At 45.1% G+C, this 23,859-nt stretch overlaps 1 protein-coding gene across 1 annotated transcript in view; it reads left to right on the forward strand.

Annotated features, from left to right (window-relative positions):
* CSMD2 (CUB and Sushi multiple domains 2) overlaps positions 1–23,859 on the forward strand; it is a 236,605-nt gene that overhangs the window by 83,879 nt on the left and 128,867 nt on the right. Inside the window, exons 6-8 of the mRNA XM_058819623.1 lie at positions 7,644–7,756; positions 15,825–15,902; positions 23,090–23,177. Coding sequence (XP_058675606.1) covers positions 7,644–7,756; positions 15,825–15,902; positions 23,090–23,177 — 279 coding nt within the window. The remainder of the gene's footprint in view (positions 1–7,643; positions 7,757–15,824; positions 15,903–23,089; positions 23,178–23,859) is intronic.

Consider the following 23,859-nt stretch of genomic DNA (forward strand, 5'->3'; position numbering starts at 1 on the left):
CCTTCCAACCAAACCATGCTGGGATTTTGGGGAAAACTGGATTTTTGTAGGGGCAGGATTGAGGCAGAAGAGGAAGGAGCTGGGATGGGAGAGGCCTTTGTGCCCCTGGAGTTGAGAGGGGTCAGAGACAAACTGGGAGTGCTGCTGCACTTGGTGGCATCATTAAATTGTGAGGAGCTCCTCAATGCTCACCTCTAATCCTCTTTTCACTGCTCTCTAGGTAAATGCAGGACCTGGGGGGAAAAAAAGTAAAAATAACCCAAAAACCCAAAAAACCAAAAAACAACAACATATTAATGCCTGATGGGAGCCGAGGGACAGGAGGGAAGAGCACAGGGCTGAACCCACCCCTGGTGGAGCTAATGTGGAGAATGAATTTTTAAAAAATTCTTAAAACTTGACAGAAGGTTGACACGGAGTGTATTTGTGTGTAAACGTTGAGTTTAGAAATGTTCTGGAACAAGATAGATGTTGTTGAGAGACAAATTGAATTAGAAACAAGTCTTAAAGGATGGTCTTGTAAAAAAGACTAGATATGTTGGAGAAATGGAGTTATAAAAGATTTATTGTGTTAGGATTTCTGAAGAGTAATTTTAGATGATTGGTTTTAAGGTATTTGTGGTATGGTGTGGTAAAAGTTGATAGTTAAGAAATATTTCTAGTATATATTACAGTAAAATAATATATACTATAAATATTAATATTATCTATTAACTATTATCTATTATATATTATATATTTTATATATTGTATATAGAGAGAGATATTTATAGTATATATCGTAGTAATGTAATATATACTATAAATATATAGTATAATATATACTATAATATATATAATATATTATATATAATATAGTATATACTGTATAATATATTGTATAATATATATACTATAATATATATATTTATGATATTTATTATATATATTATATACTATATGTGTAGAAATATTTTTAGTATATATTATGACTAGGAAATAGTTGTTTCTTCATTCTGATAGTGTGAATTGTAATATATATATAATATATTGATAGTTGATAGTTAAGAAATATTTATAGTATATATTATAGTATTATAATATACACTGTAAATATATATATTTATAGTACATATTATATATATTTTATATATATATATACTATATATATATAGAAATACAGTATATATTGTGACTAGGAAATAGCTGGTTATTGATTGTGATAGTGTGAATTGTAACACTTGCATTGTCTTACTTTTTAAATGAGACTGAAAACGGAATAAAAGTTTTTTCAAATTCATCTCTGGGTCAGAAAAGGCCTTAATCCGACAGAGCTGCCACCAGGCAGGGTCACTTCCAGCGGGTTTGTCACTTCCAGCGAGGCTGTTCCATTATTAAAGTGACATCCTGGGGGCAGCCGGGATCAGCTCAGCCCCTGCCGCGTGTCTGGAGCTCAGCTGAGGTGACCTGATTGTGCTCCGGTCCCCGGGGGCAGCAAATTCTGTGCCCGGTGAGCTGGAAAAGAGCCGGGATGCAGCTCCAGAATCTCCTTTGCAGTTTCTTGGGCTCCCTCTGCAGATTTTATTGGGCTGAAACATCCACCCCCCTCCTGTAAGAATGAGGGATGAGGGACTCCAGGTGTCCCTTCAAAATGCAGTTTATTGTATCTGATAGGAAAATCTCTCCACAAACACCAGAGGTTTGTGTCCAGAAAGGAGACAGAGGAGTCCTGGAACTTTATTCCAATCAAGGCAGAGGCCATGGGGCATCCCCTGGGGTCTCCCCAATTTTTGGAGGATGCAGCCTCCTTTTTATCCCAATTTCCCGGCTGCATTTCCCTTCTCTCTTTCGCCATTTCTGAGGTACTTGAGAGGTTCCAGAACACCTGATCCCAAAGATTCCCCTCTAATGTACAACCCTCCCTTTTAATTTTTGATTCTTACAGAATTTAGGGGTTTTTCTTCCCCATTGTTTCTTTCACCTTTCAATGTCTTTTGCCATTTTTTGCCAATGTCTTTCACCTTTTTCCATTCATCAATCAGCGGAACCCTTCCCATTGTGTCTTTTATCTCCCAGTGCTGGTTTTATCCACCAGCAGACCCACAGCTGGTTTGGAAAGACAAATCCACTGTTCCTCTCATATCCAAGAGTTACAACAGTCCAGGGTGGTGGGTGACAGAGCTGTGCCCACAGCTGTCAGCTCCAGCTGCAGGCAGCCCTGGAGACCCTTTGGTTTAGGTTACAATGCATTCTAGACTTTTCTTTTGGTCACAATGCATTCTATACTTTTCTTTGCTGAGCATCTCAACACAGCAGAACCAATCTATACCTTAACTTTTATCTATAGCCTATCATAACTACTGTAATTACCATATTCATGTTCCTGTTCTCAAGTCACTAAAAGTAAGTGCATTACAGTTTAAGCTAGAAGTTGTTTTTCAGTTTTCTTGCAGTGGAAAATTCTGAGACCTTTTTTCTACTTGCAACATTTGCTGCCTTGTTTGCCCGTGCTATCTTTCTGCTTGGTAAAATCATCTTGTTTGGGGTGGGTTTATCCATAAAAACCCCTTCTAACTAACACACCCTTGATTATTCTTGGTTATCTAGTAAGACTGGCTCAGCAATTCTTTTCTTCTCTGTCAAAACTTGCTTTCATTTCTATTCCTTCTTCAAATTCTACATTTAAAAATCTTTCTGCTAAGCACACACATCTGTGAGACCTTCTTGTCAAACTTTCATCCTTCCCAACACCCTCCCTGCCTCTCCAGGCTCCGTTTGGCAGTAGAACTCCGGGTTTAATGGAATTTAAGTGCATTGTTAAGGTGACAAAGCCGGGAGTGAGGCTGCCCTGCTCGGAGAGCTGGTTGTTATTTATCTGCTGATAAACACAGCCCTGCTTCTTATCAGCACATCTCCCCCTGCCTGCCCGGGGAGAACAATCTCTGCAGCTCTGATATCCAAGCTTCAGAGGAAATTCTAATAAAGCTGTAGCAGATTTGCAATGCTGAGCATTAGAGAGCCTCAGTTGCATTCTGTTGTGCTGAATTAGGGGTGGTTGGCTCTGAATGGAATAAATCTAATCGTGTTTGTCACCTCGCTGTGGTGTGACTGGAACCAAGCTCTGGTTTCAGGCTGGGAGTGTGTGGGAAGTGCTTTGCTTCTGTCACTTGCCTTCTTTAAACTGGGTAATTAGCGAGGGTGGGATTCATTATTTGATTATTTTAATTGCCAGGAGCACAAAGGTCTCCCTTTGGCTGCAGCAGTGGCAGGGGAGGAGGAAGAACCTGATTTCCCTTCTGGGATAATTGAAGTTGGAAAAGCTCTCCAAGGTCACCCAGCCCAATTTGTGACCAGATTTTGTCCCCAGCCACATCCAGACCTGCCCTGGACACCTCCAGGGATGGGAGCTCCAAAACTGGGCAGCTCCAAGGCCTGACCTTATATTGTGCCATTAATTGTGCCATTAATTCATTAATGAGCATCCTAGTTGAGCTTGTCTGCTCTCTTAAACAAAATACACTTAAGCAGGAGGAATTTCCTCGTGGAAAGGGTGCTCAGGCCTTGTAATTCCCATTATTTTTGGGGAATGAGGAGTGCACTGCTCCTCCTGCAGGAAAAAGCTTGTTTCAGTCTGCCTGTGGGGTTAAGATGGGTCTTAAAAACTCCCAAACTCCCAGTGGGGAATGGAATTTTAGCCTTAAAACATTCCAGGGAAGGAAGAGAGGCCTGGAGGGGGCACATCCTTCCAAGCGGAATCCCTGGCTGCTCCCACGAGTTCCTTTGCCTCGTTTGTAGGGTTTTTTTACACAATTCTACAAGCAGAGGAGTTCCATGAGCCAAGCTGCTCTTCCCAAGGTATGGGGGCGATTTGGGGTCTGTCCCTGCCCTTCCTGAGGCACCTGCAGACTCTGGAGCAGAGTGAAGGTGCAGGAGAGGAGGAACAATAACTGATCTAATGATTCATTTTCCTTGTAAAAGTCCACAGTGAGGAGAAGTCTCCTGCGACCCAGAAATGAGGTCCAGAGGTGCTTAAGTATATTTTGTTTAAGAGAGCAGACAAGCTCAAATAAGATGTTCAGAATTAATGGTACAGCTCTCCTGATAATTTCAGGAGAGGTTTGGATGAAAAGTTAAAAATACAGGTGAAGTGAATAATAACACACAGGGAGATGAAGAGCTGCTGAGAGGTGTCCCTGAGTCGTAGTGAGAGGGAAATGAGTCAGAATTGGCAGGAAATCAGTGGAATAAAGGCTGGGAGGGAAAAGGAGGCTCAGAGTGGGCTGGGGATGGAGGTCAGGGTAAAATTTGGGCTGGGCTCTGTTCTGTGCTCTCAACAATTCTGGTTAAACTGAGCAGCCAGTTGTGGATGGTGGAATTCCAGAATGGTTTGGGTTGGGTTGGGAAGGGCCTTAAATCCCATCCAGAGCCACCCCATCCATGGGCAGGGACACATCCCATTATCCCAGTTGCTCCAACCTATCCTGGGGCATTCCAGGGATGATCCAGGTGTGTTCTTCTCCTTGGATTTTGTGTTGACTGCCAGCCTTGGTTCCTCCATCCATGGAGATGCTGCTGGGATCTCCCTTTAACTCCTCCATCCATGGAGATGCTGCTGAGATCTTCCTTTGGCTCCTCCATCCATGGAGATGCTGTTGGGATCTCCACTTGGCTCCTCCATCCATGGAAAAGCTCCTGGGGTCTCCCTTTGACTCCTCCATCCCTGGAAAAGCTGCTGGGATCTCCTTTGGCTCCTCCATCCATGGAAAAGCTGCTGGGATCTCCCCTTGGCTCCTCCATCCATGGAAAAGCTTCTGGGATCTCCCCGTGGCTTCTCCATCCATGGGAAAACTTTTGGGATCTCCCTTTGACTCCTCCATCCCTGGAAAAGCTGCTGGGATCTCCCTTGGCTCCTCCATCCATGGAGATGGTGATGAGATCTCCCTTTGGCTCCTCCATCCATGGAGATGCTGCTGGGATCTCTCTTCCTCCTCCTCCTCCTCCTCCTCCTCCTCCTCCTCCTCCTCCTCTCAGCCACTCCAGTGGCTCTCACTGTTGGGTTAAACATAGCAAAGGAAGGAAAAGGTGGGTCTGAGCTCCAGGAAGATGAAATTTCAGGGAGATCCACCCAAAATTTGTGGTGGAGGCTCCAGGAGGAGCCAGGACTCAGCCTGGCTGATGTCAGGGATTGTCAGCAGAGATCCAAGGGGTGTCAAAACAGAGAATTAATGAACAGAGAGGTTAAATAAATCCATAAAATCAGTTCAAGGGAAAAAAAAAAGATAAAACATCCCCAGTGATGTGCCTTGCTTTTATTTGGTGCTGGTGTTTGACTGCACCCCAATTCTGGGCAGCACCAGATCATCAGGACACCTTCAAATTCATATTTAAATCCCTCATCTCACATATTTCACCTGAAATAGCAAGATTTCAGATGGAATTCCTGCCTTTAGTTGTGCCTTTGACTCCTACACGGGGTTTGCAGCATCCACACCAGGAATTCTCATCTTATTTGGGTCCATTTAAGAAGAACTAATGGCCAAATTGCTGATAATCAAATTTCAGGGTGCTCCAAATCTGTGTGCAAACATCTCCTGCTCCTCCAGTGCTTCTGCCTCACTTTGTGACACTTTATTGATTTTTTTTTTTCCCCTTCCTTTTCTTCCTCTCTGCGTGGAAACAAATTAAAGCAGGAATTGGGATTGTAAATAGATAATGGGACGTGAATGCAGAGTAATCAGTGCCAGCCATGTACAGCCATACTAATTGTGCCAGGGGAAGGAAAGGGATAAATATTTCATGCCTGGATTCAGTGGGAAGTGAGAGAGCAAGGAAAGAAATAAAAAAGAGTTGAGAAGGCCTCACTTCAGTGCTTTTTCTTCAAAAAGAGGAGTTTTGATGGCATTAACCCTTCCTTGTTTTGAATTAAGGAATTTTGTTTAGTGTGGAGGGTTTGGTGTCACACAAAGGAAAAACATCTCAGGTTTGGGATGAATTCATCCTTCAAGGATGTGCTGATCAAAACCAAATCCAGGGATGTGGGACAGGAGAAGCTGAGCCTCATTCAGGCAGCTTTGCTTCATTCTTGTCTGTTTTTTATCTCAGGCAGTTGAATTACAACTGTGAAAGGGAAATTTGGCTCTGCATAGCTAAAGATTATTCCTGAGGGGTTTGCTGCTGCAGAATAAACAATGAAATGGCCCTTGAGGGGTGAAAACATTGAATTTAAGGGTGTTGTCGTAAAAACCAGCCAGGAGAACTTCCTCAGGATGGGTTTGGGGCGTCTCGTGTTTGATCTCAGCCCCAAATCTGGGTTTGGGGCACCCCATGTTTGATATCAGCCCCAAATCTGGGTTTGGGGCACCCCATGTTTGATATCAGCCCCAAATCTGGGTTTGGGGCATCCAATGTTTGATCTCAGCCCCAAATCTGTTTGTTGAACTCGGTTCTTTGAGAAAGTTTCCAATTCAATGGGTGGAGTTCCCCAAGGATGGCAAAAAGCCACAGAGGATCCATTTCTGCTCCACCTCATCTTCTGAAAGGGCTGGGGAACAGAGATGGAGACAATCCATGGAGAAATGATTGGGAACAACCTTAAATCCCAGTCTTAAATCATCCCAGAGCGCTGCAGGATCCAGGCATGGGATAATCCAGGGTTTGGATTGTACTGTAGGTGGCAGAGATGCTTTAGTTATGCACTAATCACCCTGCCAGCTCATTAAGGGGCTGGGAGCACAGAGATGCCATTAATTAATGCAGCCAATTCCAGCCTGAGGTCACCTCTGGATGGGCTGGGTGGCTGAAGGACTCTTCAGGTGCTCCATGGGCTGCCAGATCTGCTGCTAAATAATGTTTAATAATCAAATCTGAATTATCCTCCGGATGGAACAGATTCCCAGGATCCTTTTGCCTTTGTTAAAAAAAGCAGGGGGTATTGGGATGTCAAAAAAGAATGTTGGAATAGTAAAAATGGGGTGTTGGAAGGCCAATAATGGGTGTTGAAATTGCACTAATTTTTAAATAAGTGATAATTGGGGATTAAAGTGATTAACTTTCATTAGCAGGAACAGAGAGAGCATTGGTGAATGTCACCATTGTGGACCTCAGTCTGAGTTTGAAGTGTTGTTCCAGTCTACAACTTGGTTTGGGACAAAACTCAGCCAGGAATTGTGAGCTGGAGTTAAAAATGAAGCAAACAACATCATATTTTAAAGGAAATAAAATTATAAACAGATATGAAGGGCTGCTGCTGGATTCTGGAGCTGCCCACCTCTGATCCTGGCTGGAATCTTCCTCAGGTTGGGATTGGTCATAAATAAAATAAAAATTAAAGATGTTCTTGCCATCCTTTCCCTTCCTGCGTTAAAATAAACAAGATTTTGGAGTGGGGTTAACCAAATATGAAGAGATGAGCTTGGAAATGTTCTGTGCCTTAGGAAAAAGGACTGGGAACCTCTGTAATGACAAACATGGAGCTCTCAGCTGGGAATCCCATCAGGAATGTGGGGCTGGAGGCAGCCCTGAAGTGGGGAGGGGGCTCTCCTTGGCTGTGTGGTACCCACAGAGGAGTCCCCAGACTCCTGGGGGAGGAAGATTGGCCTGGAGAGGGGGATTTGGGGTGTCCTGACATGGTCCTGACGTGCCTCTGCTGCTTTGCTCTCCTGCAGGTTCACTGGGATGAATTTGCCAGCCCCTGTGATCAGCAGTAAAAATTGGCTGAGGCTGCACTTCACCTCTGATGGCAACCACAGGCAGAAGGGCTTCAGTGCCCAGTACCAAGGTAAGGAGGGAGAAATAAATGCCCTGGCCTGGCCTCACCCGCCCCAGCCAGCCTCTTTCGCCTATTCCACAATCATTCCAGTTTGATTTCCTCATTCCCCTATTCCACAATCATTCCAGTTTGATTTCCTCATTCACCCATTTCACAACCATTCTGGTTTTATTTCCCCTTGTGGCCACCCTAGAAAACTACTCCAACTTTAATTAACTCTAATGGTTTATAAAAACATTGGGCTTGTAAGCCAAAGATTGAAGACTAGAGCTGTAAGGGGATAGGATATAAGAAAATAAAGAGGGTGTAGAAAGAACATGGGTCTTTTAAGCCAAAGATTGAAGACTAAAGCTATAAGAATATAAGAAAATAAAGATGGTGTAGAAAGTGATCTTGCCCCTAAGGAGTTGCAGCTGGGCCTAATTAGCAAAGATTAGGAACAGGCCTGCCTTTAACAGGCCACAGCTGTACCCAATGAGGAGAAGAGTGCTGTAAAAGAGTGGGTGGGTGGTTGAGAAGGGAACTGGGGTCAGTTGGCTGCTTTGTGAAGAAGAAAGAGTCAGAGCTGTGAGGAGATGCCCGTGAGGAACACTGAGCAGGTATGAAACCTTTGTGATAAGATGACAACATAAACCCTTCTTAGAGTTACCCCACCATTTCAGGAAAAAAGGATTCAAACCTTCATTTCCAACTCCCAAAGCTGATTTTAGGCTAAACTTCTTCCTACCCCCTAAACAACCTGAATTGCCCCTTGTGATAAGGGGCACACACCAGCTCCAACACCACAAACAAGTCAGTAGCAACCCTCAGCCCCCATTTTAGAGTAACCCCAGGCAGGAATCCCCAGCTGCCTCCCTGCATGGCCCTGCTGCTGTTATTTTCCAGCTGGAATCCCCCAAAGTGTGGTTTCCATAGAAAAACCCAGCCTGGTTTGGGTTGGGAGTGACCTTAAAGCCTATCCACTGACACGTCCACTGTCCCAGGGTGCTCCAGGTCCCCTCTTGGCCTTGGACACTCCCAGGGATTCAGGAGCTTCTCTAGGAAATCCATCTCAGCCTCTCCTCACCCTCACAGGGCAGAATTCAGGATTGGGATAAAGATTTCAGGATGGGAATGCTCAGGTGCTGTTGAGGAGATCCTTTGGCAGTGAAGATTCTGCTCCTGGTGGGACCAGGATGGAAGGAGTGGATTCCTTGGAAGTATTCTCGCCACTCCTGTGGTGTTTTTGAAGGAGGTTGTGGGTGCAGGATCCATGAGAGGGGAGTGAAGCAGGGAAGGAGCAGGAATGGTTTGTCCCCTCCAAGGGCTCAGGGGAGCTCTGCAGGTTTGCTCTCAAGAGGCTTTTGCTGGGAAAAAGCTCTGGAGAGGAGTCAAGGGAAAGGATTTTCTTTTCCTTGGATAAATCCACAGAGATGCCTCGTTTGGGTGTTCCCAGGCTGTTCTTAGCAGGGCTGTCATGGCCTCAACAAATGAACCACATCGTTATTTAACTTCCCCGCTTTCCTTGAACCTGTAAATCACTTTAAACTGCAAGAAATAACAAGGAAAAAAGGAATTTAAACAAGGAAAAAAAAAACCCTTTTGTTGTTGCTGTGCAGCATAAATGTCTGGAAAAAGCAGCTTCCCTTTGGATGGCTTTTCCCTGGCTGTCAGGATTGCAGCTTCCTCCAAAGCACCTGTCTGAGTCAGCCTTTCCCTGCACACCAAAGTCAGGGTGAATGTCCTCATTCCCCTGCTCAGAGAAATGTCAGGGGCTTTAGGGGATGAACTGGGGATGGAGTGTTGGAAAATGAACTGAACTCCCCATTCTGAGCTGGAATCCAGGCAGGGCCTCAGCCCAGCTGCCAGAGGGGACCTGCTCTCGTTTTCCCACTGTTTTTGTGGAGTTTGGCAGCTTCTTTCTGCCTTTCAATGCTTAAAAACCCAGCAAAACAAGCAGCCAAGCAGTGAAGACTCCCAGGGATGAAGGGAAGGTGTCTGCAGGCAGTGGGATGTGTAGGACAGGAGATGCTGATACTTTAAAAATCTCCCTGTAACCCTTTCCACAACCTGGCCTGGCCATAAATATTTCAGTGGCGATAAATCCCTACAAAACAGGCCGTGTAATTCCACAGCAAGCACAGCAGCTGAAATGCATTTTTCATCAGGAGAGCTGAATCAGGATCGGCCAGGAGAAGCAAGGGGAGGCTTTAGGGTGGCTCTGATTTGCTGTCTGTTTTCCAAAGACGTGTCTGTACATCATTTATGAACCCCCTGGGTCCTCTGGGACGGGGTCTGGCTTTGCTGATAATCTATAAGAAAACAATTTCCCTTCCAGCTTGTTTAAATTGATCCTGAGTTTTGCAGAACACCTTCTGTCTGTTCCCCCTCTGCTCTCCCTAATCCGTGCCCTCATTTGGAAATCACTTTAGGAATGTAAAAGCAAGGTTAGATGCAATCAGGCTGTAGAGAGGGTTTTTTTTGTTGTTGTTGAACACAGCAAATTCATTTTGTTCCCTTCCTGGGAGAGTTAAATATTTCCCTTTTCCCTTTCATTAAGGTGAATCTTGATTTTTGCAAATGTTTTTCCCCATTCCCCATGTAAGGAAGTCAAAGGGACTGGGAGAAATGCGTGCAGAGAATTATTTTTAAAAATTATTTTTTATTTTCCTCCCCATCCTGTCTCCTCAAAAAGGTGGAAGAAAATAACCTAGAAGTTTTTAATCAGGTGAGGTGGCAGCACCTCAGTGTCCCCCCCCATCAGAGGAGCTGGGTGGGAATTTATAAAATCAGAGGGTTTTGGGAAAGCTGCAAAAGGCTGGAATTGGAGAGATGGAAATGCTGCTGCTGCTGCCCCTCTCTGCACGTGTTTTATGGCAGAACTTGGCTCCCTAATTGCTCTGGAGCTGATTGGTACCAACACATAATTGCAGCTTTTATCGATCTCCCCGCCCGGCCGCTTCCCTTCCCCGCGGGAGGAAGATAAATGGGATGAGCTCCAGCCCTGCACAGGACAGAGCTGCCTCCTTCAGGGAGGGGCTGGGGAGCTCCCTGCTGCTCACCAGAGACACCCAAATGGCTTGGTGAGGGAGTCGTGGAATCTTGGAATGGTTTGGAATGGGTTTACATCCCATCCAGTTCCACCCCTGCCATGGACAGTGACCTCCCAATTTCCCAGGATTCTCCCAGCCCCATCCATGGCTTTGGTCTGTGGTTCTACCCATGGATGGATCAGTCTGGGTTCTGTTTGGACAGATCTTTGTCCCTCTTTGTGCTGGATCTCATCTTTGATCTTCTACTCCTTATCCTGGATTTTCCCCTCTTCATCCTTATCTCCCAATCCTCTCCTTGGTTCTCCTACTCCTCATTCTGGATCTCCCACTCCTCATCCTGGATCTTCCCCTCCTCATTTTCAGTCTTCCCCTTTTCATCTTGGATCTTCCATTCCTCACCTTGGATCTTCTATTTCATTTCTTGGATGTCCCACTGCTTATCTTGGATCTTCCACTCTTCATCCTGATCTTCCACTCCTCATCTTGGATCTTCCACTCTTTATCCTGATCTTTCATTCCTCATCCTGATCTTCTGTTTCTCATCTTGTATCTTCTATTCTTTATCCTGGATCTTCCCCTCTTCATCCTTTTCTCCCACTCTTCTTGGATCTCCCATTCCTCGTCTTAGATCTTCTCCTCATTTTTGATCTTCCTGTCATTTTCAGTCTTCCTCCTTTCATCTTGGATCTTCCATTCTTCATCCTGATCTTCCATTCCTCATTTTGGATCTTCTCCTTTTCATCCTGGATCTCCCCCTCCTCATCTTGGATCTTCCATTTCCCATCTTGGATCACACCCTTGGATTCCAAAGGGATTTTTGGCTCCTGCCATGAGACCTGTGGAGTCTCCTGGGCAATTCTGGATAATCCCAGTGCTTGTGCAGGCTCTGAGTCCCAAAGATCCATTGCTCAGGCTGCCAAAAGAGGGATTTTTCCAAAGAGTTGCATTTGAGGGGATTTCTCTTCACCTCCAAGAACCCCTGTGAGCATCCTGCTGCTGAACCATCCCAGCAGGAGGGAGAGATCCAGGCAGGATTTAGATTTAACAGCAATTCCCCCAACAAAGAGAGCAGAGCTTCATGGAATAGATTTTTTTTTTTCCTGTTGCTGCTGCTGAAACACTGTTTTCCAAATTAAAAATAAATAAGTGTCTGCTTAAATCCTCATTTAGAGCAACATGAAGTGGTTTGAAAGGAACAGCCCGGCCTGCCTGCCATGCTGGCAGAGCTTTGTAATGTCATCTCTCAAATCTGACAGGATGCTGAGTATTCCATTAGATCTGTTGGATGTGTGTGAGCAGCAAAAGCCTCCAGAAAACAGGAGTTTCTGTTCATCCAATTATCCTGACACAGTCCTTTGTAGTACTGCTCCACATTCCAATTTACAAACAAAGTAGATTTTCAAATACAGGATTTTTGAGGGCAGGGAGTGGGAGAATTGTTCTTATTTAAATTTTTTTTTAAAAGCACAAAACAAGTGGTGCTTTGCTGTGCCTGGTTCTGATCTAAATGGAGTCATTTGTAAAGTCTGACTTCCATCATTAGGGCTCCAAAATGAAGGATGAGGAGGAGAGGATGCAGTGATCGCTCTTTATCAATTTATCTTCACCAATTTATCTTTATCAATTCTCCTGGAAAGGGACATGGTGCAATTAGGGGAGGAGATGTTTCCTGGGGATGCAGCTTGGGCTCTGAATTTTGGGATTGCTGCTCAGTGTTGAGTGTCTTGTTCTCATTGCTGAGGGGTTTGGGAGCCAGGTTTTCCATCAGGAACGGGGTTGGAGGGGGATTTTTGTTGGATGGCATCTGGCAGGGATGGCTCTGGGAGAACCTTGGTTAGAAATGTGTCCTTGAAAAATTTCCAAGCCTGGCTGTATCCAAATTTTGAATTCCCCCATGCCAGAGAATCCTGGAGTGGTTTGGGTTGGAAGAGACCTTAGGATTCCTCTGATTTCACCCTCTGGCACCTTCTCCTGGATTTGGGATGTTCAGCACTGGGGAAATCCCTGCAGGTTGCTGTGTCCTCATGGAGGAGTTCCCCAGGATTTCTCATCCCATCCATGGTGCCACCATCAGCTTTGGTGGGCTTCACCAATGCTTGGGAAGCTTTTCTTGGCCTCTAAATTCCCTTTGTGGGGCACAAATCATCCGAGCTGAGCTTTTGTTTGTGTGGAGAGTTGGGAACCTTCCCTGGGGGCTGGATGTGGAGAATACCAAAATGGGGATTATTTTGTGAAGCTCGTGCCCCAAAGCACAACCACAGAGCAGAGACTTAGAGGCTGCAGGGTCCCAACACACATCCTTGGAAAATTCAAACCAAAATCCAAATTCAGCCTTGGAAACTTGGAATTGCCTGGATTTTATTGCCTGGGAGGGAATTTTGGGGTATCCCTGTGTTGGCTTGGAAAAAGCTGGAAAATCACTACAGGAATGTCTGCCGCTATTTTATTTGAAGCAGAAATAGATTTTTTACCCCAAAAAAGTGAGTTTTAGCAGCCCCAATACTTTTTTTTTTTTTTTATCCATTGATATCACATTCATTAAAAACCTTGAGATCAGGCTGGAAGTCTCCTGTGATTCCCATCCACGTGGGACCTTTGGGGCATCCCAAACCCTGCTGCTTTTTCTTCCTCCTGCTGCACTTGCAGGTGGATTTGGAGCAAAAAGAAACAAAGAGTTCGATTTGCTTTGACAGCAGCCTGCTGTTAATTAGTTTTCCCTTCTTAAATTAATAAAAAAAGACAGCTGCCCTGAACAGATTGAAGCTGCTGAGGAAGACAGGAGCAGCAGCAGCATCTTTTCCTCATGAATATTTTCCAGCTAAAGATTTTTTTGAAGTTCTTGCTGCTTTATTTAAAGAGAAAGCCAAAAGCTGTGAGGAAATGATGAGTGAAAAGCTGCACCCAGCATCTCCCTCAAAGCAGCACCTCAGGTGAGCTTCAAGGAGCCTCCCCCTGTCTGAGCCTCCTGCAGCAGCTGTTCCAAACAGGTTCTTTTTGAGCCCAAAAAAAAAAACCCCAGCACGATTATAAACCCCCTCTTTAGTTACATGGGTAATTCTTCTTGACAGCTTTGTCTTAGGAATGTGCTAATTTAGGGATGAAAGCCTGACAAGATGAAGAACACGGGGAAGAAGGGTTTGAAGTGGGTTTCTCCAAGGATAAGGGCTGGCTCGTCAGGAGAAGGCTCCCAGAAAGTGATTTGGACACTGAGTAATCCCAATTCCTGTTGGGTTATCCTAAATCCTCACAGTGAAGGCTCTTTCATCCCAAATCCTGCAGTGGGGGCTGGGTTATCCCAGTTCCTGTTGGAATTATCCCAGTTCCTGTTGGAATTATCCCAATTCCTGCAATGAGGGCTGGGTTATCCCAGTTCCTGTTGGAATTATCCCAATTCCTGTCAGAATTATCCCAATTCTTGTTGGGTTATCCCAATTCCTGCAGTGAGGGTTGGGTTGTCCCAATTCCTGTTCAGATTATCCCAATTCCTGTTGGGTTATCCCAGTTCCTGTTGGAATTACCCAATTCCTGTTGGTTTATCCCAATTCCTGCAGAGGAGGCTGGGTTATCCCAATTCCTGTTGGAATTATCCCAATTCCTGCAATGAGGGCTGGGTTATCCCAGTTCCTGTTGGAATTATCCCAGTTCCTGTTGGAATTATCCCAGTTCCTGTTGGATTATCCCAAATCCTGCAGTGGAGGCTATTTTATCCCAGTTCCTGCAGATTTATCCCAAATCTGCTTGGAATTATCCTAGTTCCTGTTGGAATTATCCCAATTCCAGTTGGGTTATCCCTAATCCTGCAATGGAGACTTTTTAATCCCAGTTCCTGCAGTGAGGGCTGGGTTATTCCCATTCCTGTTGGGTTATCCCAGTTCCTGTTGGAATTATCCCAATTCTTGTTGGGTTATCCCAGTTCCTGCAGTGAGGGCTGGGTTATCCCAGTTCCTGTTGGAATTATCCCAGTTCCTCTTGTGTTATCCCAGTTCCTCTTGGAACTACCCCAGTTCCTGTTGGGTTATCCCAATTCCTGCAGTGAGTGTTGAGTTATCCCAATGCCTGATGGAATTATCCCAATTCCTATTGGCTTATCCCAAATCCTGCAATGAGGGCTGGGTTTTCCCAGTTCCTGTTGAAATTACCCCAATTCCTGTTGGAATTACCCCCGTTCCTTTTGGAACTACCCCAGTTCCTGTTGGGTTATCCCAATTCCTGCTCTTTTATCCCATTTCCTCACAGCAGAGGCTGTTTTCTCCCAACTCCTGCCTCTGGAAGCTGCAGTGATCCCAAATCCAGGTGTTTGTGCTGCTCCCAGATGGTTCTGCCAGGTGGGGTTTGTGTCAAACCCTGGGAGTGGAGGCAGCGGCAGCCAAATCCAGAGCAGGAAAACAAATTGCTGCTCCCTGGTGTGAGAAAAAGGATGGGGCCCTTGGAGATGGATGAATTCTTGTTCCCTTTCCTGGTTTTTCCCCTCTTCTGGTGGAATTTTGGATCAGGGAGGGAATGGTCACACTTGGGGAGGAGTCCCCCAGGTGTGGAGCTCCAGGCTGATGTTTCCCTTGGCCAATAATGGGGTTTAATTTTATTTTCTTGCTTTTTTACTGCTGTTTGTTCACACCAGCTCTGCAGTTTTTAGGTACTGAGTGCTCCCCTGGAATGGCTCTGCTGTGTAATGGGTTCATGGGATAAATTCCAGAAAAATTGGGGGAAACCAGCTCAGCATTTTCCTCTCAGCATCCTGAAGCTCCTCAGAGCTTCCCTTTTGCTTGTCTCCCATTTTTAGTGGGTTACAGAGGGGTTGAACCCCATTTTTATTTTGAAATTAAACCTCTCCAAAGCCCTAACATGGAAAACAAATCCCTCTCCAAAGCCTTAATATGGAAAAACAAACCCCTGCTGGTTTTGAGCAGTGAGGATAAGCTGATCCCAAAAGGAAGGATGCAGGATGTGGGTGATTCGCATTTTTATTTTTAAAATAAAAACTTGACAATCCCTGAAGCTCAGCTCAACTTTTCCCTCTTTTTTTCCTTTGTTTCTCACCCCTGCAGTCAAGAAGCAGATGGAGCTCAAGTCCAGAGGGGTGAAACTCATGCCCAGCAAGGACAACAACCAGAAGACATCAGTGTGTAAGTTTTTCTGGCTCTTCCTCGCTGTCTTTTTTGATAACAATCTCCTGGAACATTTCATTGGACTTTCCAGTAATCTCTAAAACTTCGCCACTCTGAAAAGTTTGGGTGCTTTTCCCTCTTCCCTCTGCATTTCTGCATCACTTCCCTCCTCCCAGTGCTCTGGTCACAAGCATTTACTAACTCCTGGAAGGGTGCAAGGCTTGGATTTTCTGCATTTGGTTGATTCTGTGCTCCAGGTTGTGGTTTTAGGCTCCTTTTAGTGGGAAAAACAAAGAAATTTGGGGTTGGGAACGGTGTTATCGCTGTAAATAAGGAGCAGGGATAAGGAACAACCTTAAAAACAGAATATTAGAAAATTCACAGAGGCAGTCACAGCATCTTCCTTTTTCTATTTGAGTTGTATTTCATTTTCCCTGCAGAAAAATCATAATTCTGGGTTTGGAATGCTGATTTTTCAGGTTGTAGTGCTGATTTTTCAGGTTGCAATGCTGATTTTTCAAGTGTAGTGCTTGGTGTGTCAGGGGCAGAGCATTGGGGTCACTGCTGTGCCTCCCTCGGGCAGGTGGAAAATATTTCAGTTTCCCATCAGGTTCTTCCCAAATCACAAGGAAAATCTGTGTTTTTTGTCCCTGAATCTTGGGCTCTTTCTAAAATGAAACAGGAGGGATCTGCCTGGGAGTTAATATTTAATGTGGATTCAAATGGGAGCAGGATGGAGCATTTTTCCTAATGGATTTTAGGGGAGAAGCTGGAATTGCTCATTTTGTTGCACAGCCCATTACCCCCATCAGAGAGGAGCATTTGCACAGCTCAGCTGGGTGGATTTGTCATACAAAATTCAGAAAAATGCATGGACTAGAGCAGAATTGGTGGATTTTGCATACAAAATTCAGAAAAATGCAGAGACTGGATCAGAATTGGTGGATTTTGCATACAAAATTCAGAAAAATGCATGGACTGGATCAGAATCATGCCTCTGGAAGGAGAGTTTCCCTCCCAGCTCCCAGGAGAATTTTAAGGCTCTGTTTTATTGGAAGCAAAACCCAAAAAGGTAAAAAACAACCCAAAATCTCCAGAGCAGAAAACACTGGGGGGTGTGTTCAGGGGAAAATAATTCAATTTTTAAGGGAATTATCCTTTAAAATGGAGTCCTGGCTGGGTGATACATTCCTTACCAGGAAGAATTTATTGGAATAAACATCCCAGTGCCCTTTACTGAATTGGAAAATTCCCCTGGTTGGGTGTGGAGACTGAGGGGTGTGTTTGGAGTAGGGGGATTTTGGGGGATTTTTGCCCTGGATTTTGGGGAATTTTGGGGAAAGGAGTGAAATAATTGATTTAACAAAGCATTGTGGTGTTAAAATACACAAAATTCCCATTTCTCTTTCCTGGGAATGGCTTTTGGAGCAGTTTTACCCATTTTTAATGTACCGAGGTAAGGAGGACACAGCAGCTGCATTCCCTTTCCTGCAGATCCTGCACTGCTGAGGAGGAAAAATAGGAATTCATTCTCCCTGCCTGGTTTATCCCATCCCAAGGGGCTCAGAGCTGCCAAATGGGAGCTCAGATCTTGAGGGCAGCTCAGGCTGGAAGTTGTTGAGCTGGAATAATGGGAATGGGGATGGTGGCCCCATTCCATGGTCCTTGTCACCCTCCAGCTCCTTCTCCATGCCCTGCTCTCCATCAGATCTGGATTTTCCCTATTTTTGGAGCTTTCTGCTCCCACAGGGAATTCCCAGCTGCAGAAGTGCTGATTCCCAAGGAGATGGCACCAGGAAAATCAGGTTTTTATTTTTATTTTTTGCAGTCCTTATCTGCTCTGCTCCCTGCTGGATTTGCAGGGTTGGCTGAGCCCCTCTGTGCTCCCAAACCTCCATGAGCTGAGTTTGCATCACAGATAATTCCAAAGAAATTTTCTATTCCAGAGCAATTTCCAGTTGCCCTGGCTCAAATACCAGAAATTCGGGAATTTTTGTGTCTCTTGGTATCACTTAAAGCTCTGCCACAAAATCCTAAAATTTTTAAGGCTGGAAAAGATCAAGTCCAACCTTCAAGTCCCTGTTTTATTTTTGATTATTCCTACCAGCAATATTTTATTTTCAAGTACTGTTTGCTAAAACTTGGCCTAAAATCCTCCCTGGAGGGATCCACTCTTAAATCCTGCAGGTTTTTGGGTTTGGGATTGCCTGGTCAGATTAAACCTGGTGTGTTTTGTGTGAAAATGTAGCGATGTAACAGCTGCTTGTGTTATTGCAGGGAAAAAATCCATAAAAATTCAAAATTCTATGGGGAAGTGCTGCTTGCGCTCAGTTGTAGTGGATTGTGTTTGTTTTAAATCATAATTAAGTGCTTTGTACTGCTCACCATCAGTCGAATTATTTGGAAATCTTGCTTGAATCTCTTCTGGAGGGGTGATAATACTGAGAGACAAATAAATTAGGTAGAAGAAACAGTTTGAGATTTTAGGCCATATTTTGGAGATTGTTTCTGGCACTGAAAGCAGAATGTAAATGTGGATATTCCAGGTCTCACAATGGGGAAATTGTGGTGGTTTGGATTTAAAAAACAGCATCCAAGTGGATTTTGTGGTGTTTGGGTGAGGCCCACCAGGAGCAGCAATGGGTGAAGGACTTGGAATTTCTGTGTGTGTCCAGATGGGTCAAAATCTGCCTTGCAAAGTCATTTTTTGGGGTGGGTTGAGCAGGTTTTAGGTCTCAAGTGTGTGGGAATTGCTGGATTTTGAGGAGAGGTTTGTGGGACAAAGAGCCACCTGAGGCCTTGTGGGTGAAGGACTGGAATTTCTAGGTGTGTCCAGCTTGGTCAAAATCTGATTTGCAACGTCATTTTTTGGGGTGGGTTGAGCAGGTTTTAGGTCTTAGCCAAGTGTGTGGGAGTTTCTGGATTTTGGGGAGATGTTTGTGGGACAGAGGAGCCACCTGGGGCCTTGTGGTGGGTAAAGGACTGGAAGTTCTGTGTGTGTCCAGCTTGGTCAAAATCTACTTTTCAAAGTCATTTTTTGGGGTGGGTTGAGCAGGTTTTAGGTCTTAGCCAAGTGTGTGGGAATTTCTGGATTTTGGAAAGATGTCTGTGGGACACAGGAGCCACCTGGGACTTGGGTGAAGGACTGGAACTTCTGTGTGTGTCCAGCTCGATCAAAATCCGCCTTGCAAAGTCATTTTTGGGGTGTGTTGAGCAGATTTTAGGTCTCAGCCAAGTGTGTGGGAGTTCCTTGATTTTGGGGAGCCATCTGGGGCCTGGGGACAAGCTGTGCTTGGCTTGGGTGGGACAGCCTGAAATGCTCGGGGAATTCTGCACTTCTGGGAGTGCTTGTGAAGCTTCATCTTCTGAGCTGTTCTGGAACATTCCCAGCTGGGAAATAAACTGGGGTTTGGAGCTTTCCTGGTGGAACATTCCCAGCTGGGAATTTGGGGTTTGGAGCTTTCCTGGTGGAACATTCCCAGCTGGGAATTTGGGGTTTGGAACATTCCCAACTGAGAAATAGGGGTTTGGAGATTTCCTGGTGGAACATTCCCAGCTGGGAGTTTGGGGTTTGGAGATTTCCTGGTGGAACATTCCCAGCTGGGAATTTGGGGTTTGGAATATTCCCAGCTGGGAATTTGGGGTTTGGAGCTCTCTTGGTGGAACATTCCCAGCTGGGATTGGATTTTCCCAGTGTCAGGACCTGGCTGTGACCTTTTCGCTCTTGGTGTTGTTAAATTTGGGGGTGTTCAGCGTCTGGGTTGGTGTCACTGAGGTTCTGGAATAACTTCTTCCTTAATTTTTTGGGTGCTGAAGGAACTTTGGGGGTTGGAAATGCAGCAGGACCTCGTTGGGGTGAGCCCTTTTTTGGGCTCTTTCCTGGAAGTTTGCATGGAATTACCCTGGTGTGACCATTCAGATTAACCCTTTAAACCATCTAATTCCTGCTGCAGTCCTTCCCATCACCTCCTTTCACTGGATTCCTCATGCTGAGAAATGTTGGGGCTTTGTCAAAGGTTTTTTTTTTTAGGTGCTGCTTTATTTTGCAGCTCTGAAATTCAGCGAGAAATTGTCCCTTGGGAATCTGTCAGTGAAGTTTTCTTATTAAGAGAGGCAAAACTAAAGAGGATTTTAACAGTGAATTCCAGTGGCAAACTGAAGAATCAGAACTGGCTGTCACTGAATTCATGAGGAGAAAAAAATTGAAAAAATCAGGAGGATGAGGGGATGGAAAACCAATCCCATGTTGGGGGAGAGAATTCCTGAGTTTCTAATGCAGACATTGAGCAGTTCATCATAATTTTTTTCTAGCAATCTTGAAGGGTTTATTTGGGAATGGCCCAGCCCAGGTGAAACTTTGGGAAGGTGAACACAGCAAATTCTCAGCATGACAAATCCATTTTGTAACCTTTGGGCTCCTCTATTTGTGTGTGTGTATGCTCAAAACAAAAGCTAGAGAACAAAAATTTCTGTAAATTAGCAGCTCGAATATTCATCTACTCCTTTTCTTTCACTTTCTTTAAAAGAGAAATTCCCCAACTCCCAGCATATGGAGGTATCTTCCCTCAGCTTTATCTTCCCTGTTCTCTGCTTTATCTGTTCGTGTTTTTAGGTTATAATGAATCTCCACTGATGAGACATGAGCTGGGTTTGGGCCTCAGCACTGGGGTGACAAACTCTCCTCTGGGGCCTTCCTTTTCCTGGGATCTGGGATTGTTTCTCTTTGTTTTCCTGGGATTGTTTCTCTTTGTTTTCCTGGGAGCTGGGATTGTTTCTTCCCAAAATTTTGAATTCCAGGCTCCATTTTTATCTGATATGGGAATAATCATTGGGTGTGGCAGCAGTGCCCACTCTGGGGGTACAAAAGGGGTGATCTGAGGGGGATTTGACCATGGGAGGAGGAATTTGCTGTGGGAATGGGATTTTTCCTTTGAGGAAGAGTTCAGGTCGTTAATTCTAAATATTGGATGGTCTTGGCTTTGTGTGTGTGGGTGTGGTTGTTACAGGTGTGTGTGGTCAGGGGGGTTTTTACAGAGGAAAATCAGGAATTTGAGCACTTCCTTTCACTCCCACATGCCTTTGGGACATAAATCCTCTTTGGGTTCCTCATCCTGAGGTGAATTTTCCTTGTTTTGGAGCTGTTTGTGCACAGGGTGCAGGGAAGGAACCCAAGGAGGGTGGTGTCACCTGGGGACTTCGTTCAGCCAAACTTTTCCTGTCAGAAGCTGGGAGTTGAATCCATGCGCTCTCCCTTCCTTCACTGAATTGATTCCTGATTTGGAATCCTCTGGGCTGGTGAAAAGTGGCAAAGCAAAGTTTGGAGTTACAGAAAATGGAGGGATGTCAAATTCTGCTTTGGTGCTGCTGATTGAGCTTTACCAGGGGTTATTGTGGTGGTGCTCACAGGGGTCCCAGGATGAGGGAAGAGATGAGAATCTTGACTCCATGTTTCAGAAGGCTGATTTATTATTTTAGGATACATATTTATTAAAAGAAAATTATATATTAAAACTTACTAAAATAATAGAAGAAAGGACTTCATCAGAAGAAAGGAAAGGGGAAAGGAAAGGAATAAAATCTTGTGACTGCTCACAGCCTCAACACAGGTGGCTGTCATTGGTCATCAAATAAAACAAATTTCACGTGCTGGGTAAACAATTCTCCAAATCACATTCCAAAGCAGCAAAACATGGAGAAGCTGAAGCTTCCCAGCTTCTCAGGAGAAAAGATCCTAACAAAAGGATTTTTCATAAAATATGTCTGTGGCAGGTTATGGACATGGAAAATGGGAAAATAATCCCTCACAGGTTGTTTTCCATGAATTCATAGCTCTGTCACCTCTGTACCCTCCCACACACAGAGGAGGGCACCAGAGCATCCTGTGGGGACAATCCCAGCCCCATCCCTGCTCCAGCACGGTGGGAAGGGAGGAAAAATGGGTCTTAAAAAGGAAATTCCTATAAAGAACTTAAAGGGCATCAGAAGAGTGTTAGTGCTGAGGAGAAGCTGGAATATTTTTGGGATCAGCAAAATTGGGAAGCATCCTCCTTGTAGGAACAGCTGTAGCTGGGGATGCACCAGGGGTTAATTCCAAATATTGGATGGTCCTGGCTTTGTGTGTGTCCAGTGTGGGTGGATTCTCCCCATGGATTCTCCCATTCCCCCTGCAGGGCTCCAGCTGCTGAGCCATGAGAAATGGGCTGGTGTCACCTCAGTGTCACCCTCCTCCTTTGGGGCACCATGCTTGGAATAAAACTGGGATTTTCTTCCCTGTAATCCAATGCTGGGCAGATGTGGGATGGAAATTGGGGTTGTTTCAGTGGTTCAGCATGTGGAATGTGGAATTTTGGGGCTGTGCTTCCTCAGGAGCCTCATCCCGTGCCATGAGCCATCAGGGAATGGAGTTTTTTGGCTGAGAAACGTGCTGTAGGTTTGGATGAGAAGAAAACCACATCCCATCGAGTTCCTGTGGCAAAATCCCCCTTTTGTCCTTTATTGCTGTGCTGGAATTCAGCCTGGAAATCAGGACTGTGCCAGGGCTGAGGGACCCCCAGGTTCCCCCACCCTGAACCCTCCTTTGCGCCTTGAGAGGGCTGGAAATGGGGAGGGTGGAGCTGGGAGCTTTCTTCAGTGCTGGCCAGCACCCCATGGATTTCATGTTTGTTGGCATCCAGGTTGCTCCATAAATTTTTCTCCATGTTCCAACTAAATGACTTGGCTTTCAAACCCTCGACTTGCATCTCCCTCTCCTTTCCCCCTCTCGTTCTGTGCTTGGTTTTTCCCTCCCTGGGATCACTCCCTGCCTTTTCATGGAGTTGTTTTCTTTCCCTGGCACACTGGGCTGGGTTTGGAAGGCTCTGAGATCACCTTCAAGGGTGGCAGGTGGAGTTTTAATCAAACAGGCTCTGTGATTGGTGTCATTTAGCAGAATGGAAAAAATACCAAAAAATCAACTTTTTCCAGAGGTATTTCTGTAGTGGAATGGAGGGGAAACTGTGTCCCTAGCTGGCATTTCCTAGAAAACATTCAGGTGTGTAAACTGAGCAGGATATTTGTTTCCAAAGCTGTTGTTTTTGTGGAATAAAACATTGAGGTTTCTGAGCTCCCAGTTGCCATTTTTCTCGCCACATCCACCAAGCCAGCTGCTGAAAGAATTGTTCCTTTTGCTATTCTGTCTCTGTATGTGCTGTTTTTTTGCTTTGTAGTAACTCAGGTTGGTGTGTCCCAGGGACATAATTTGTGTCCAGACCCTGGGATTCCCGAGAGAGGCAAAAGGATAGGCAACGATTTTAGGTAAGAATATTTTTTGTTTTATTCTGTGCATGAGCTCCTGGGTGTGCTCCTGGTGTGGGGGGGCTCTGTTTGCTCTGTCCCCCTCCCAAAATCCTGCCCAGTTTTGGGGAACACGTGTGTAAAACCCTTCCTGTGTGTGCTGTTCCACAAAGGTCTCTTGGAGTGTTTTTATCCTTTCCCAATCCACGTTTTGTGCTGTCATCCCTCCCCTGGAAAAACCGAAACAGCCAAAAGAAAAAATCACTTTTCAAATTAGCTCAAACCCCAGCATGGCCCTGCCCTTAGAGAATTTGAGGTGGCTGAGGTTCCTTGTCACTGAGCCTGTGTGGTGCCAGCTAATTGGGGTTTAGGAAGTTTAAACCAGAGCTGTTCCTTTCCAGTTCCCAGTTTTGCTTTGCAGGGATGCCCCAGCTGCTGGTGGCCATGGGGAGTCAATATTTCATCTGATTCTGCTGCCCAGGGTGGTTTTGCTCATGGAAAGTGTCTCTCAATCAAATCCCAGACTGTCAAATCCTCCTCAAGTCCAGCAGAGGAAAGGGAATCCCAACAGTCCCTAAATTCCACGGGATGCATTCCCAACTCTGATTGTGTCACCTCAGTGAACAAAGCTCAGAATCCAAACCACAGAACAAAGAGCAGAACTCTCAGCAGCAGTTGATAAAGATTTTTATTTCACTTTATG

Source organism: Ammospiza caudacuta, chromosome 25, assembly GCF_027887145.1.
Source record: "Ammospiza caudacuta isolate bAmmCau1 chromosome 25, bAmmCau1.pri, whole genome shotgun sequence".
Lineage (NCBI taxonomy): Eukaryota > Metazoa > Chordata > Aves > Passeriformes > Passerellidae > Ammospiza > Ammospiza caudacuta.